The 17,950-nt window shown below is 33.7% G+C and overlaps 1 protein-coding gene across 12 annotated transcripts in view; it reads right to left on the reverse strand.

Moving 5' to 3' along the window:
* raskol (Ras GTPase-activating protein raskol) overlaps positions 1-17,950 on the reverse strand; it is a 203,487-nt gene that overhangs the window by 56,332 nt on the left and 129,205 nt on the right. The window contains exon 1 of one of the 12 annotated variants that reach the window (XM_076531015.1): positions 14,982-15,221. The exons of the other annotated variants lie outside the window; for them this stretch is intronic. Coding sequence (XP_076387130.1) covers positions 14,982-14,994 — 13 coding nt within the window. The 5' untranslated portion in view covers positions 14,995-15,221. Of the gene's footprint in view, positions 1-14,981; positions 15,222-17,950 lie in introns of those variants that run through there. 12 annotated transcript variants of the gene reach the window in all.

Raw genomic sequence — 17,950 nt, forward strand, 5'->3', positions numbered from 1 at the left:
AAAAGAACAGACATGTGTGTTTTAATAGTGTCTACTGATATGTTTTGTTAGATACATTTGACAATAAATTGTTGCACATATGAGACATTGTTGTACAACATATGACAAATTGTTACACATATGTAATATCTTTCATGCGGAACTGTCTGGTAACTTTCTCAAATTTGTTAAAAAGACAGACATGTGTGTTTTAATAGTGTCTACTGACATGTTTTGTTAGATACATTTGACAATAAATTGTTGCACATATGAGACATTGTCACATAACATATGCAAATTGTTACACATATGTAATATCTTTCATGCGGAACTGTCTGGTAGCTTTTTCGAATTTGTTAAAAAGACAGACATATGTGTTTTAATAGTGTCTACTGATATGTTTTGTTAGATACATTTGACAATAAATTGTTGCACATATGAGACATTGTTGCATAACATATGACAAATTGTTACACATATGTAACATCTTTCACGTTCATACCTCAAGTAACTAATTTTGAATATGTGGAAAGATCCAACATGTGTGGATATGTTAATATGCACATGTTAATGTTAGGTCTACTGACATATGTGTGATATTGTTTTTAATTGTGAAGTATAAGTTTAAATTGGAAGTGTGACTTGAAGTAAGAATTGTAAAAGTGTAATAAAATGAATGAGTACACTAATGAGAATATAATTTTCTTGAACATATGTGAAGCATCTAATGTATCACATTGTAATGCATCTAAATGCATAAATTTATTAAAAGAAATCAACCGAGTGTAATTAATAGCAACAGTATTAAGATTTAAATGCAATATTACCTTTTTCTTTTATCAGTACAGGTTGCTTTAATTTTCCAATTAATGCACCTTTTCCCTGGGAATCTATGCAGCTTGCTCGTAATCAAAGGAAGACAACTTTTCATCTTTCTTTAAACGTGTCAGCCAGTCTACCTTGAAGAGCCAAGTCTTTCTTCGAGATCCAACCTCGATTTTTTTGAAAAAACGAATATCCGCGACGAGATCACTCGCTAATAAAGGTAATAAAGTTGATCGTAATTCAACCGGTGATCTTGTAACAACTTGTAGCGAAGGATAATTGCGTTCGATTAAGAATTATGTCGTTAATTGCTACCGAGAGGACGTTCGGTAGTTGTGTGAGTTTCCTTTAATCGGTACAATAGAAAGAACAGAAGGAAAAGGTACACTTTAAGGCGATCAGTACTTAAGGCTATTATTTTCGAGGAAATATGTGCAAAGAAAACAGCGACGAAACGCTATAATTAACGTTATAGTTACATCTCTTATTTATGCTGCACCATTTCTGTTGTGTGTTTTTCAATCAAAAAACTGTAAATTAAATTTTTATGGGGATGAATTAAGATTGTATAGGGTTAAGGGTAATTTCTGTAGGAACTAATTTAATTTTTATGAGGACAAATTTAACTTCCATAGGTCAGATTGAATTTTTATAGGAACACATTAAATTCTTGTAAGATCAAATTTAATTTCTACAGGCTGACTCTAATTTTTGCAGGAACAAATTCCTTTTTTATAAATTTAATTCATATAGAGATAAATTAAATTGCGATTGGAACAAATGTAATTTCTCTCGGAACAAATTTCTTTACACGAAGTTTGATTTTCATGAAACGAAAATTGATTCCGCCTCACGATATGACTAGATAATTACAAATTAATTACAGTGGAATAGCGTTTGATTGGTACCCATTTCCGACCAGAAGAAGTATAAATAATTTGAGAATTAGCAGTCCACGGAGGAGGCAAGAAGCACAGGTCGGAAATATACGATTAGCCTTCGATACTTCCTTTTCCCTTTTCTTTTAAATCACGTTCGTTGGTCTTCCTCGCGTTTCAGGCGCGCGATTCTTCCGCGCTGAGGCATCCGGTGAATTTTTAAACTCTCCACGATACTAGACAGCAACATCCAGTAACTAACGAAGAATATTAAAAGCAGCATCGTTGCGCTTTAATAATTACTTGCCGTGCTTCAAGAATGATTGCGCTCCATCGATCGGTATTACAAATAACTTCCTGCTATTACGTCGATCCTCTCGGTCGGTACACACTCGATGCCCACTTTCGTCGTTTTGAAGAATGATACAATGTTGTCGTGTTTATTACATAATCGTGAAATACAAAATTTGTCACTGTGTTCTTTTTTTAGAAAGTGATACATTTTCTTGCTTTTGCAAATTGTTGACTTTTTTACTTTTATCGTATTTATTGTGAGGTTATAATACTTTTTAGCATTTGAGGTTAATTTACATTCATGGAAAAATGATTGAATCAGATAATTAAAGGGTCAAAGATACAAGAATAGTGCTAGGTAAAGACTGTAATGGAAGATGATATTTAAATGATAAATTCAAAGTAAATAGATTTATAGGACATTCTGTATTACCTGAATATTCTATTTCACATAAAAGTACTTATCTCTTAGAATTATATAATTAAACTTGCTGAGTGTATAGTGAACACAGCTGGAGTATAAACTGAAACTCCCTGTATAAGTTGATATTTAACATAATTTAACTACATAACTCACTACTTAATTTAAAATTCACTGTATAAGCTGATATTTAATATATTCATATATCTGTCCATTTACATGCTCCTACAAAGTATGTCAAGTACCGCGTATTTCAAAATAAGTGGTCGTTCGTTGTAATTCGAAACCAGCCATTTTGTATTAAGAATGATAACGATGCATTTAACTAGTTTACTTCAGAAAATTTCAATCTACAAATTGATGCATCATATGTGCCATTCTATGATACTCTTCAGTCATTAAATCACGTCAGACTCTACATGTTCGAAATTGGTGATCTTTTTATTGTGTCCTTTAACCAGCCATTTTATACTAAAAATAACGACAATATATTAATGTAGTTAGTTTCAAGAAACTTCAATCTACAAATTGGTGTATCATAAATGCTATTTTATGATACTTTTCAGTCATCAAACCAAGCCAGACTCCACATGTTCAAAAAGGATGGTCTCTTTGTTAAGTTTGATAACCAGTCATTTTGTATTAAGAATAACGACAATATATTAATGTAGTTAGTTTCAAGAAACTTCAATCTACAAATTGATGCATCATAAGCGTCATTTTATGATGCATTTCAGTCATTAAATCACGTCAGACTTCACATGTTCAAAAAGGACGATCTTTTCACGGTGTCCAGTAACCACTTTGTATCTAGAATAATGACGACGCATTAATGTAATTAATTTCAGAAGACCTTAATCTACAAATTGATGTATCATACTATTCATTTATCAAGTCACTTCACATGTTCGAAATCGGTTTTGCTATGTAGTGTAACCACTTTGTATTAAGAATAGTGACGATGCGTAAATATAGCTAATTATATAATACTTTAAGCTTCAAACTGGTATAAAGTATCATTTCAAAGTACCTTCCCGCCATGATTTTCTTTTTGAAGTCGTCAAACTTCACGAATACCATATGCAACTCTTCAACAATTTCCTCGGGAAAAAACTAAGTAGTCAAACAACCGCAACAAGCTTCCTGATTCGTGTACATATGTCGATCTTGAAAGGTTGTCCATAAATTGTCCGGTCGGTATCATGAATTTTCCTTCCTCCGCGTTATCTTATCGGTCACGGCTGCCAAGAAGAAACAAGAGCAACGATAAAGGGGGAAAACGTGTACGGAACCCGTCGCCCTATTATCGCGTCGCTGGATCGACATTCCGCTCCGGTAATAATGATTACGGCGATAATAATTAAGGATAATTGGAGCAGAGTCGGGCACGCGACCCTGAGACCGGGCAGATGCGAGCTGCTTTCTCGAAACGCGTCGCGCTACAGCTGCGCGTGCACATGCAGATGTCGTGGACGGTAATGTTTATAAAGTCTCTTGATACTTTTCGTTCTTTCGACGATCGTACACCGTGTAATCGTCCTCTCTGGCTTCGTACGTTCGTAATTGCGATCCAGAATCGCGCGACTTTCATGAACGTTTAACATCGCCACGTTCGTGCTCTTGCTTTACAATTATAAATCGTAACACGTGTCTCGCGAGCTGAAACGTTGTTACGAGTTAATTGCGAATTGGATGCGCTGCCTTTTGCCTCATTAAACTCTTTCGCAAACTGTTAGAGAAATGTACTATTGTAGATATGGAGTTGTAAATTGTGGACATAATCGAGTGTCATTTGGGTTTTTAGGTTAAACTGACGGTGGATCATTAATTTCTGATCAAATGGATAAATCAGGTTCTTAAGTTGTTAGTAACATAAGTATACCTAAATTGGATAATAATAAGTAGACTGACAGTGGTTCATTAATTTTTGATCAAATAAGTAAATGAGGTTCTTGAGATGTGAGTATCACAAGTATACCTAAATTTGATAATAGTAAGTAACCTGACAGTGGTTGATTAATTTTTGATCAAATAAGTAAACGAGGTTCTTGAGATGTTACTATTATAAGTATACCTAAACTTGCTAATAATAAGTAACCTGACAGTGGTTCATTAATTTTTAATCAAATAAGTAAATGAGGTTCTTGAGATGTTACTATCATAAGTATACCTAAATTTGATAATAGTAGGTAACCTGACAGTGGTTGATTAATTTTTGATCAAATAAGTAAATGAGGTTCTTGAGATGTTACTATCATAAGTATACCTAAACTTGCTAATAGTAAGTAACCTGACAGTGGTTGATTAATTTTTGATCAAATAAGTAAATGAGGTTCTTGAGATGTTACTATCATAAGTATACCTAAATTTGATAATAGTAGGTAACCTGACAGTGGTTCATTAATTTTTGATCAAATAAGTAAATGAGGTTCTTGAGATGTTACTATCATAAGTATACCTAAACTTGCTAATAGTAAGTAACCTGACAGTGGTTGATTAATTTTTGATCAAATAAGTAAATGAGGTTCTTGAGATGTTACTATCATAAGTATACCTAAACTTGCTAATAGTAAGTAACCTGACAGTGGTTGATTAATTTTTGATCAAATAAGTAAATGAGGTTCTTGAGATGTTACTATCATAAGTATACCTAAATTTGATAATAGTAAGTAATCTCACGGTGGTCCATTAATTTCTGATCAAATGGACAAACAAGGTTCTTGAGGTATTAGTATCATAAGTACACCTAAACTTGCTAACAGTAATTAACCTGACGGTGGATCAATTCCTGATCAAACGAACAAACCTTGAGGTACCACTATCACGAGTATACCCAAATTTGATAACATAAGTATAACTAAATAAGTTAGATAAGGCAGATAAGTTAGGTAACACTGAGGTTAAATTCCGAGGGAGGCTGGTGTTAAATGGGTCAAAGATTATTCTTCGTCGCGACACAAAGCATGATTCGAGCACAGCATAAGGTTGTTCTCCATTCGTCCATCGAACAAGTACATACGTAGTACATATTTCCGATTGCCAGGCTCGATTCGAGAGACTCTCGTGGCCCTACGAACCTTTTCTCCTCGGAGACCCTTTGTGAGGGCCCACTTAGGCCCGGTATCCATGGACGAGATGAAAGAGACAAGAGTCCTCCAGCGACGCGATTGCACATTTTCTGGTCCGCGCCTATTCGGACCATTAAGCTCGAATCGACCGCTTTCAAATTAAATTCACCTAACGTTCTTTTCGTATTTTACCGAACACTAACAGCTATTTTCGTTATCGTACATTTTGAGAATACTCGGGTTTGAGGTTTTTTTTTATTTCATGACAGAAAAGTATCTTGAAACGTTACTGATGATGTGTCGATTGAAGCTTGAAGCTTTTTGGAAGTAATTACATAAATTTATAACTGATATTTTTTGTAGAAAATGACTGATTAGTAGTTGGAGCAAAGATTTACTTCTGAACATCATGTGTGACCACCACATGTGAAGTCTGATGACTTCATCAAATACTTATGATACATTCATTTGAAAGATAATGTTCTTAGAAAATAACTAGTTCAGTATATTATCGATGTTCTTAATACAAAATGGCTGATTATAATACATATGCACTATAAGGTCATCGATTTCAAACTTGTAAAGTCTGACGTCATTTGATGAATGAAAAGTGTCATAAACTGGCACATATGATGCATCGATTTCAAGGTTGAAGTAGTATGAAAATGACTGCATAAGCACATCATCGATATTCCTAATACAAAATGGCTGATTATCAAAGACAGCGAAAGATCATCAATTTTGAACATATGAAGTTTGACTGTAATTTGATGAATGAAAAGTATCACAAAATGGCACTTATGATACATGAATTTCAAGGTTAAAGTAGTACAAAAATGACTACATAAGTACATCACCGATATTTTCGACACAAAATGGCTGACTACCAAATATAACGAAAGGTCATCAATTTTGAACACGTAAAGTTCGACCGTAACTTGATGAATGAAAAGTATCACGAAATAATAGTTATGATACATCAATTTCAAGGTAAAACTTCTACAAAAATGACTACATAAACACATCATCAGAATTCCTAATAAAAAATAGCTGACAGTTACATCAAACAGTCATTGATTTAAGAACATGGGAATTATGACATCATTCGATAAAATTGAAATATGGCTTCCAAGTATTGCAACAAAATGAAGCTGCTTTATGGGTAGTTTCCAACGAAACCGTGAATTGTTTAAATGCGAGGTACACGAGGCGGATGTTCATTGTTCGATTGGAAATGAAAAATGCCTATGGCTGAGTCAGCAGGGAACACGTCGCGATGTTCATTTTCCCTTTATTATGTAAACGGACGCGCGTGTAATTGAGAAGAAAGGTATTTGTCTGTTTGTACTTGGTTATGCTGAATTATAATGCAACGCTAATTAAAATTTCATTTCCGTAACGCGTTCGATAATTTCATCTTTTGCTCGTTCTGTTCATTTTTAATTTTTCAATTCAGGGATTTAAAAATTGTATTTTGGAATGTTGTATGTGTGTAGAATAGGGGACTTTTTGGAGTTCGAAAATTTCTTAGGTTAAGGAATTGAAGATTGGAAGATTTCAAAGATAGTATATTTTGAGATTAAAAATTTTTGAAACTCCAAATTCTCCAAATTTTTAATTCTCGAAGATACAAAATCTTGAAATTTCAATCTTTCAAATTCCCAAATTTTTGAAGTTCCAAAGTTCCAAATGTTCACACTCACAAAATTTCAGAATTCTGAAATTCCAAATTTTCGAAGTTTCAAAACTCTAAAATTTCAAATTCTCAAAGTTCCAAAATCCTCAAATTCCAAGCTCAAATTCTCAAAATTCTTAAAGTTCCTAAGATTCCCAAAATTTCCAAAATTCCCAAAATTCCCCAAATTCCCTTAATTCTCAAAAATTCCAAAATTCCAAAATTCCAAAATTTCCAAAATTCCTAGAATTCCAAAAGTTCCCCAAATTCCCTTAATTCTCAAAAATTCAAAAATTCCCAAAATTCCTAGAATTCCTAGAATTCCTAGAATTCCAAAAATTCTCCAAAATCTCCAAATTCCCTTAATTCTCAAAAATTCAAAAATTCAAAAATTCCCAAAATTCCTAAAACTCCCAAAATTCCCAAAATTCCCAAAATTCCCAAAATTCCCAAAATATAAAAATGCCTACAATATCAAACCCTCGAAGCACAGAAACTAAAATCCTCCATCCACCTTCTACCACTCTCCCACCAAAAATAGAACACACAGAACTAAAAAACCGATTCCTGGATCACATTAGTAGGCGCCTTCGTGAATAATTACCCCGTCGTCCGTTAATTCGCAGGTGTTGCAGGTGCACGTGCACCATTTACCAGGAATTCGCGTCACCGGCGTCAACTCAATCGAAGCAGCTTATTACAAATTGACATTTCGAATGTTTTCTGTCGAATGCTACTCGACGGAATCGATGAACTGGAATTTCTTCTACGCTTTCTCTTTCGATTAAAACCATTAAATTACGAGCTGGCAAGGCTACTTTTCAACGGATACATAGGTTAATAATCTCACTTTCGACAAAGTCAATATATCGCCATCGAATCGGCGCTCTTTAATAATTTACTCGTTCAAGGATTTATTCGATGAGATTACGCTATCTTTAATTGCTAATTTAATTATTCTCTTGGTGTTTCATTGGCATTTTTTGATTAACTGATTTCTTGAAGATTTAATAATGTGAACTCAAGTTTAAGATTCAAGTTAAAGATTCAAGTTTAATATTTTTATTCAGTTCTTTTTTGGATTTGTATGTGTGTGATGAACATATGTTATACATGTATGACGTATGAATTTATATATACATAACTTGAGGATTAGGATTTAATTCAGGTAACATAACTTGAATTCAATTTTGTATAACTGGATATAACTCTAATAATATAGCTTGAATTCATACATATACATATATATACAAGGTGTCAATACTATAAGTATTAGATAATATAGGTTGTTCATAAATATTAGATAGTATGTTTGCAGAAATTTCTCTTAATATGCAAAGTGATTTAAAAATGTCTTAATTCTATAGTACTTTATTACAATACATCATAGCACTTCATTATAATAAATATTACAGTACTTCACACATAAAATTTCAAAATCTGAAAAGATGTAATATATTTCATAAATGAAGAGAATAACAAGGCAGAATTTAGAATTTTTCATAAATTTCATCGACATTTGGTTTTCTTTAACAACCCTGCATTACCAAATATATTAAATACAAAGTTTCATAATAGTATCTTCATATTTCTATACATACAAGTTGATCAGTAAACAGTAAGTCTCTCTATAATTGTATCTCAGTATTAACACAAGTGTGCTCCGCCATTTTATATCGAAAGAAACATAAATCTTCCATAGACATGTTTAAAGTCTCCTTGAAACGTGACTGTACAAAGAAACTCGTTGAGCTTCACAAGAAATTAAATAACACATTCTGACACGTTTTCTACAGTTTCCGTAAACTTTTTTCTCGACGATTAACCGTGAGATTGCGTTAATCGAGAGATTTTATTTCTCGCACGATCTTGATTATCTTTTATCATTGTTGACATTGGAGATTTGAGAATTATAAAATTTAGATTTGTGGAAATTTCGGAACTTTGAAGGTGGAATTGGAAATTTAGGAATTCGGGAATTTGGGAATTTAGGAATTTGGGAATTTGGGAATTTGGGAATTGGGGAATTTAGGGATTGGGAAATTTAGGGATTGGGAAATTTAGGGATTGGGAAATTTAGGATTTGGGGAATTTAGAATTTTGGGAATTTAGGAATTTGGGAATTTAGGAATTTAGGAATTTGGGAATTTGGGAATTTGGAAATTTAGGAATTTGGGGATTGGGAAATTTAGGATTTGGGGAATTTAGAATTTTGGGAATTTAGGAATTTGAGAATTTGGGAATTTAGGAATTTGGGAATTTAGGAATTTAGGAATTTAGAAATTTGAAAATTTAGAAATTTGGGAATTTAGAAATATGGTAATTTAGAAATTTGGAAATTTAAGAATTTCGGGAATTTAGGAATTTGGAAATGTAGCAATTGGGAATTTAGAAATTTAGAAATGTAGGAATCCTAATTTGAGAAATTTGGAATTTTCTAAAATTGGAAACTAAATAATTTTATAACTCCGGAATTTGAAACTTTAGATTTGCAAAACTCGAAAATTTCTAATAATAAAAAAGCTCAAAATTCTTGCCATAATAACACTATTCTAATAACTCCACACATTTATCTCCCTCTAGCATATAAAGTAACACATAAAGCCACGTGTTCCACCGGTGGCCATATCAAGCTTCAAACAATTAAACACGATTCCCGGCTGAAACACAAAACCCTTTATTCAGTTCCGTATCGAAGTCGATGTTTGAAAGGCACAACAATAACAGCTCTGCAACAAGATCAAGTTATCAAGAAGAGAACGGTGGTCACGTTGATAATAATTAATTCAATGTCCGCGACACGAGCTCGTTCACCTTCGAGTCAGCTAGTAATTAAGCAACGTCTGCTGCAGTTTTCCCTTCTCTATCCTCTCTGGTTCTTGCTTTTCTACACGGCAATTTCTTCTGCAAATGCCTGAGCAATAAGTCACCGCGACACCATGCTGAACGTGGGAGGTTGAGATCATCGAGGCTACGATGCTTTCCCTCGTCTCGATTCTCATCTCGGCTGCTCTTGTCTCCGCTTCTATACAGGGTGTTTCACAACTAACTCTGTCTCTGTCAGGGTGTTTCTTCTAACAGAACTGTAGCTTACGTGATTCTGAACAACTTTTTCTTCTGCAAAAATTGGGTTTGAAGCTTCGTTTCAGAATTATGGAAGAAAAACATTCGGCAATCAAAGTTGCTTTCGTATCTGCGCGCGCAATTCTCGCGTCTGCGCGCGCACTTCTCGAGTCTGCGCGCGCAGAAGTATTAAATTATTTTTCCTTAATAACTCAGAAACGAAGCTTCCAATTAAATTTTTGCAAAGGAACGAGTTGTTCAGAATAATGTCAGCTATAATTCTTTTGCTGGGATGACAGTAGTTGTGAGACACCCTGTATGTCCTTTACTCTTCTTTCTTTCTTTTTCAATCGCGAGCAGAATTGTTTTTCTGCAGCCGCGAGCGAAATTTATACCGCTCGCAAACTCTTTGCAACGTACATGTGATTCACGCGATAACAATTTAATCTTACTGCTCGGAAGATTTGCAGTTTTTATTTTGGACGAAAACAATTTTCTCAATTGTTTTTATTTAATATTTTTATCGTATAGTTTTACAGCCACTAGAAAAAGTATTTGGCACAAAGAACACCGTATCGTTCTCATAAAATATGAAAATCCCTAAGAACGAGATTACGTCTCACCTAACACCACACACCAAAAAAAGTAGAAAGTTAATTTCTCCGTAAAGTACCGATAAAAAGGCGCTTCTAATCATCAAAGTCATCGTCGGTCAAATTACTCTACCCACTTGTTTCGCGCAATCAAACCTGGACAACGGTTTCTACAGCGCACGATGCAAATAAAAATAATTCGACGCGCGGTAATAATTGAAGGCTCGCGTGATACACACTGCATGTGCACAGGCGTTTATTACTTATCGAGCAATCAGCGACCTACGATCATTAGAATATTCGTGAAATTGCGACGTTGGAAGCGTGGCAAACAGTCGTCGAATTATCCGAGTGAAATTTTTTGCGCGGTTAATACCCGCTCGATTCACCCCTTTTTCCCTGGGTTCGAGTTAAGTATGGTAATTAGGCTCGCAGATGTGAAAGTTGACGTGCGAAATTGTGCTGATTCGATGATTCTAAGAAGGATCTTAAGGTTACAATCGGTAATTAACGCAGTAAGGGATAATTGGGTGTGGATGTTACATATGTGTGTATGTTCAATGATATTTTTTTATTGTTGCGTTATAATAAGCTGCATATGTTGTTTACTCATATATGGACATTGTGTATGATCAATGTATATGAACAATGAAGACAGTTTAAAACAAAGTGGCAGACATTGAACTTGTAAGAATTGATCTGATATACAGATTATGGGTTGACATCATATGTGAACAATCTTTAGTGTAACATATTACACATATGTACATCCATATATTATATACATATATCACTGTAACCTTTTGAACACGTCTTTTTGTCAAACTTAGTAATGAATTTTATTTAGATTTTAAAAATGGAGAACAACGATAAATATATAAGAAAACATAAAATAATGAAAGGGATTGAAAAATAAAGTAATTCAAATACTTATTCTTCATCTCAACAAAAGATAACCTATCAACCAAAGCACTGTATCAAAGTATCTATGGTTCAAAATAAGGAGCCTCTGATTCGTTATGAAATTTATCATGGGAGAATGATAAAATTCTTTATCATGAAAGTTTTCAAAAATGATTTATAATGAAAGTTTCCAAAAATGAATGAAGTGCAATAAAATGCATAAAATGAATATTAGTCCAAGTGCAACTAAAGTCAATGGCTGACACGTCAAGCAACCTAGCTGATTAATATAATAGTATCTGATCAATGTAACAGTCAATGTATCAGTGGTCAGTGTAATCGATGTAACACTGGTCAGTACAGTGGTCAATGTAGCAGTGGTTAATGTAGCATGTCCAATACCGTGGTCAGTCAACTTGTACTGGTCAACATAATTATCTGCAATTATGTTAATATAACATGTTGAATTAATATAACCCGATCTACTCATTAACCTAACCTGATATACTCAATCAAGCATATAGGAACAAAATCTCATCAACTTCTCAATGTAGCAAAACGATGCACTTTCAAAATGGAAGCTAATGCAAATACGTGTTAGGAAGCTGCATATAAGACTTAGTAAGATGGTAATTGAAAAGAGATTAAGAGATGAGGAAATGGAAAGATAGATTTAGCTTAAGAATAAATAGAGCGTGAGGATAAGAGTCGAGGACGATAGAGAGTTGAGAAGAGCCTCGGTGCGTACAGTTGCTCCTTGGGGGGCACAAAAATACCGCGGTGAAATAAAACTCCGTCGACGGCATATTTAGAGTTCCGTTTCAACGAGAAGCGGTTCAGGTCCACTCTTGGAATGGGATCTTTGAACTCATTCCGAGCGGAAAGACCGTTCGTCAGCGGCGAACGCTGCGTACAGTCGGGAGCAAATTTGGCGGATGGAGAGGTGATGGGGGAGGAGCTTGGTGGTGGGCTTTTTTTTGCAAATTTTGCAGATTTAGGTGGTTTCAGGTATGGGGATTTGGAAATTGCAGGGTGTGAAAATTTGGAGATTTTGGTATTTTCGGATTTGCATAATTGGATGAGCTGAAATTAGAAAATTTGGGAATTTGGAAATTTGGGAATTTGGGAATTTGTGAATTCAGGAATTTGAGAATTTGAGAATTTTAGAATTTGGGAATTCAGGAATTTGAGAATTTGGGAATTTGGGAATTTGGGAATTTGGAAATTTGGGAATTTAGAAATTTGGGATTTCAGAAATTTGAAAATTTAGGTATTTGGGAATTTGCAATTTTGGAAATGTGAAAGTTTGGAGATTTGCAAATTTGGATGTGTAGAAATTAGGAAATGTAGAAATTTGAATTTTAGGGAATTTAGAACACCCCAAATTTGGAAATTTGAGAATTAGTAAATTTTTGAGTTTTGTAAATTTGAAAATTTGCAACTTCCTAAATTTAAAAATTTAAAAATTAACAAATATGAAAGCACAAAAATTAAAAAATTTGAAATTTTCAAAACCATACTTGATAAACTTAAAAATATGAAAAATTGTAGAGTTAAAAATTTGAAACAAAAAGTCATTGTTTAAATAATTCGTGCGTCCAAATTTTTTCAGTAAAAACTCATAATTCTCGCAATTAATGAAATTATACAAATTTTTAACTTGCATCTACATTTTTACGGTACCTCCTCAAAATACACTACATCTCGAAAAAGCGTACAAACTTTCACAGAGCGTGTTTGCTTAAATTGAAACGCTAAACACACCGCTCACAAGCGACAATTAAATTTCCAACCTGTTGTGTGTCTAATTGTCAATTAAGAGCGTCCGCATTAGCGGCACGATATCGAAATAATGAGGGAAAAATGCGAATGAAACGAGTACACTCACCGGCAGGATACGTAGAAATCGTAGGGCGGACAACATAAATATACAATTTGTGTTTTTTTTTTCACTCACCTGAAACAGAAAAAACAAAGGGAATGTTTAGTGTTACAGTTATGATATTGATAATAGAAGGTCGTTGCTCTGTTGCGAGGTTAAGAACCTCTGCTAATGAACTAATTTATGAACTGAAAGAGAACGGACACAAGAAATGATAGAATTGTACACTCGAGTGCAATGTAGGCTTCTTTTGAATGTGGTTACATGGAGATTTAGAGATGGTTTTTGATTTTTGGGGTTTAGGTGTGGTTGAGTATTTTTAAATTAGTGAATTTCTACATTTTTTAATATTGAATTAGCAAGGCTCTTTTGGGGGAATTTTTCACTCTTTTCTGAATTGTGGAAATTCATTAATTTTCATATTTTAAGTACATTTTTGAATTTTTTAAATTTGATATCTTCAGGTTTTCACAGTTTTCAAGTTTTTCAAGTTTTCCTCTAATTTCATATTTGAAAATTCTAAAAAATCCAGGTGCTCAAATTATCAAATTCGTATATCATCTATATCTCTAAATCCTCAAATCCATGCTTCATAAATCTCCAAATCCCTAAATACATATGTAGCAAATCTCTAAGGATGCAATTCAGCAAATCCTCAGGTACGTATTTACCAAATCTCCAAATTCCCAAGTCTATGTTTCCCAAATCTATAAATATCCAATTACATATTTCTGAAATCTCCAAACTCCCAAATCCACATTTCCCAAATCTCTAAATCTCCAATTCCATATTTTCCAAATCCCCAATTCCATATTTTCCAAATTTCCAAATCTCCAAATCCACATTTCCCAAATCTCCAAATCCCCAATTCCACATTTCCCAAATCTCCAATCCCCCAAATCCATATTTCCCAAATCTCCAAATCCCCAATTCCATATTTCCCAAATCTCCAAATCCCCAATTCCATATTTTCCAAATTTCCAAATCTCCAAATCCACATTTCCCAAATCTCCAAATCCCCAATTCCACATTTCCCAAATCTCCAATCCCCCAAATCCATATTTCCCAAATCTCCAAATCCCCAATTCCATATTTTCCAAATCTCCAAATCCCCAAATCACCAATCCCCCAAATCTCCTAATCCCCAATTCCACACCTCCCAACTCTCCAAACCCCCAAATCCACATTTCCCAAATCTCCAAATCCCCAATTCCATAATTTTCCAAATTTCCAAATCCCCAATTCCACGCCTCCCAACTTTCCAAAACCCCAAATCCACATGTCCCAAATCTCCAACTCCCTCAAATCCACATTTCCCAAACCCCCAAACCTCCAAAACTCCAACTTCCCCAAATTTCACCACATGTAAACATTTTTTAAATACCACCATCAAAACTTACTCCGAGTAAGCATATCCTTTGTCACAATCTTCTCATCCAATCTTCAAAACCCTTCACTCTTCCATTAACTACCTTCCACTACCAACACCAATCAAAAACGACAAACTTCAGCTCACTAATTATACTAAAACCAAACACTAACCGATACGAAAGCAATTACGGACAATCGAAAATAAGTATAAGTCTGATAAGTAAAACATTGATTGAGGGAACCCATATCCCGCCACTGTTTCGACGACACTAACGGATATTCACTAATTTCCTGAAAATCTATCGCGTTTGCTTTTGTGAGTAGAGGGGATGAACAACGGACCTCAAACATGATCCTTCTTCACGATTGGCCGATTTTCATTTCGAAATAGAAACCTTATGGGGCGTAAAATTTCACGGTTCAACGTGTTTTCGAATATGGTCACAGGTTCTCGATTAATTCAGTGGCTATGCAACGGTTATTTTTGGATAACGATCTGACAGCCCTGGGATCAACAAAATTATTTTTTAAAAATAAAAGCCCTCTTTTTTTATTATTAACCTTTAAGGGATTAGGGAGGGAGACACTCTTGAACAGTGGAAAATGGGAGGCAGAAATAATGGGGACGTGTGAAATATTTGTTTTATATTTAGATTTGTCCCAGCTTTTGAAATAATATTATTGGTTATAAATAGTAACAAGAACAATTTTATGGAGAATATAAAATATTTTTATTATGAGAATATTAGTATTGATACTAATTTTGATGTAGCATTATAATAAAAATAAAAATGAAAAATTAAATAAATTAATCTGTTGAGGTTATTCATTATTGATTTGTGATATTCTATTGCAAAAATTATGTAAGCTTTTCATTAATATAGTGGCAGTAAAATTTATTAAGAATATGAGCATCATTGTAACATTAATTATACTCAGAACGTGTCCTCCTTTTTGCATCTTTTATCAGATCGAATTATATGTGAGGATCCGTTCAGCACCCACACAGCAGTTAACATCTTAATTACAGCATAATTAACCCACTTTAACTTGTCTCCGTTTAGAAACTCTGAATTTGTAATTTTGAACGTTACATTAATTTAATGCAAACTTTGCTTCGTTCACTTTTTGTGATAATGGAGAGGCGTGTTATTTAAATTTCAAATTTAGGTTCTATGAATATGATGAATAAGGTGATGGACAAAGTGGTGAACAAAATAGTGAGAAATATAGTAAGTAATATGATGGATAAGATGATGGAGAAGGTGGTCATAGAAGAGCAAACAAAATGGCGGTCAAAGAAGTAAGTAAGATGGTGAATAAGATGGTGGACAAGACTGCAAATAAGATGATGGACAAGATGGTAAACAAAATTGTGGATAAAATGTTAAACTACATGATGGACAAAATGGTGGACAAGATGGTGAATAAAATGGTGAACAAGATGGTGAATAAAATGGTAAATAAAATAGCAAATAAAATAGGGAATAAGATGGTGAACAAGGTAGAGAACAAGAAGCTGAATAAGATGATGACCAAAACAGTGAACAAAACACTATACACGATAGACAAGATGGCGGACCAAATAGTAAACAAAATGGCGACCAAGATGTTGAGCAAAACGACGAACAAACCCTTAATTATTCAAATATAATCAGAATTCAAAAGATCGTGACAAAATAATCACTTGACAAAGTAACACAAGTTTAAAAGTGATTTTTATATTAGATTTTTTATCTACAACCACTGTTTTAATTAGTACTACCCGTTGTAAGAATCCGGCACTTACTTAAGCAAGAAAGGAAACTATTCAGGGGTAATGGAGAACAAGCAGGGTCGGGTGTTAAGGTACGAGACGGTGATTAATGCTCGACAGCTTCGAACAGCGCAAAAGAAACGAGAAGAAGCTGCACGAAAAACTGTAAGCATACCGAAGAAATCTTGAACATGCTCGACATGTTTAGTCTGTAGATTCTTTAGCGGTATAATAAAGATCTCTCGATTCTTTTTCTCTTTTGCAAAATGCAAGCACGCACACTTTCACTTTCATGTTAGTTCTTTGAACCGTAAATGATCATTTTTTAGATGTTAATCTTTCGTGCGGTCTCGTTATAGTTTATCGAGTATACTTCGTTTGGTTTGAGGTTATGTAATGCAAGTTTGGAAGTAATTAGATAAGCATTATGGGATCAAAAATAATTTTACAAGAATTACAGTAAAAAGAATTGTAGAAGTACAAGACCAAAAATAAATAGACAAAAATTACAAGATTAAAAATAATTTCTGACAAGAATTACAAGATTAAAAATAATCTCTGACAAGAATTGCAAGACCAAAAATAATTTCTGACAAGAATTGCAAAACCAAAAATAAATTCTGACAAGAATTGCAAGACCAAAAAATAAATTCTGACAAGAATTACAAGATTAAAAATAATTATTCAAGAATCACTATTCGACTGAATAATAATAAAATTCTTCATCTGCAATTATTTAGTAATATACAAATTACTACACTTGCAGTATCAACTTCTTCTAACAAAATCAGTTTTTAAAAATTGCTAAAAATATAAATAAAAATATTCAAACTTCCGTCTCCATTAATTCTAAAAAATTGATTTCAAAGTCTCATACACTACAGCTAAATAAGTAATCCTAATATTTAGCGTTTATTTATTATATACTATTTAATACCATTTCAAAGAAACTTTTTGCTATTTCACTCTTGTGACTCATTCTTTATAGAAGTTCAAAGGGTCTCAGTATCACTTTTTATGTACCAAGGAACAAATTTTCCCTTGTGAATGTCTGGCAACACCCACACAGGGTTCCAAATTCGTAATAAAGCAATGACTAACACGAAGAGGCAAGATCCAGGCCCTTATTCACCAGCTGATTCAGAGGACAGCTCCCTTCTAAATACACTCGGCTTTAATTATGTATTTCGTAGAGAAGGGGCGCCTTTCCACTCATTTTACCGTCAATGACTCATTTTAGCC

Source organism: Megachile rotundata, chromosome 4 (assembly GCF_050947335.1).
Source record: "Megachile rotundata isolate GNS110a chromosome 4, iyMegRotu1, whole genome shotgun sequence".
NCBI lineage: Eukaryota > Metazoa > Arthropoda > Insecta > Hymenoptera > Megachilidae > Megachile > Megachile rotundata.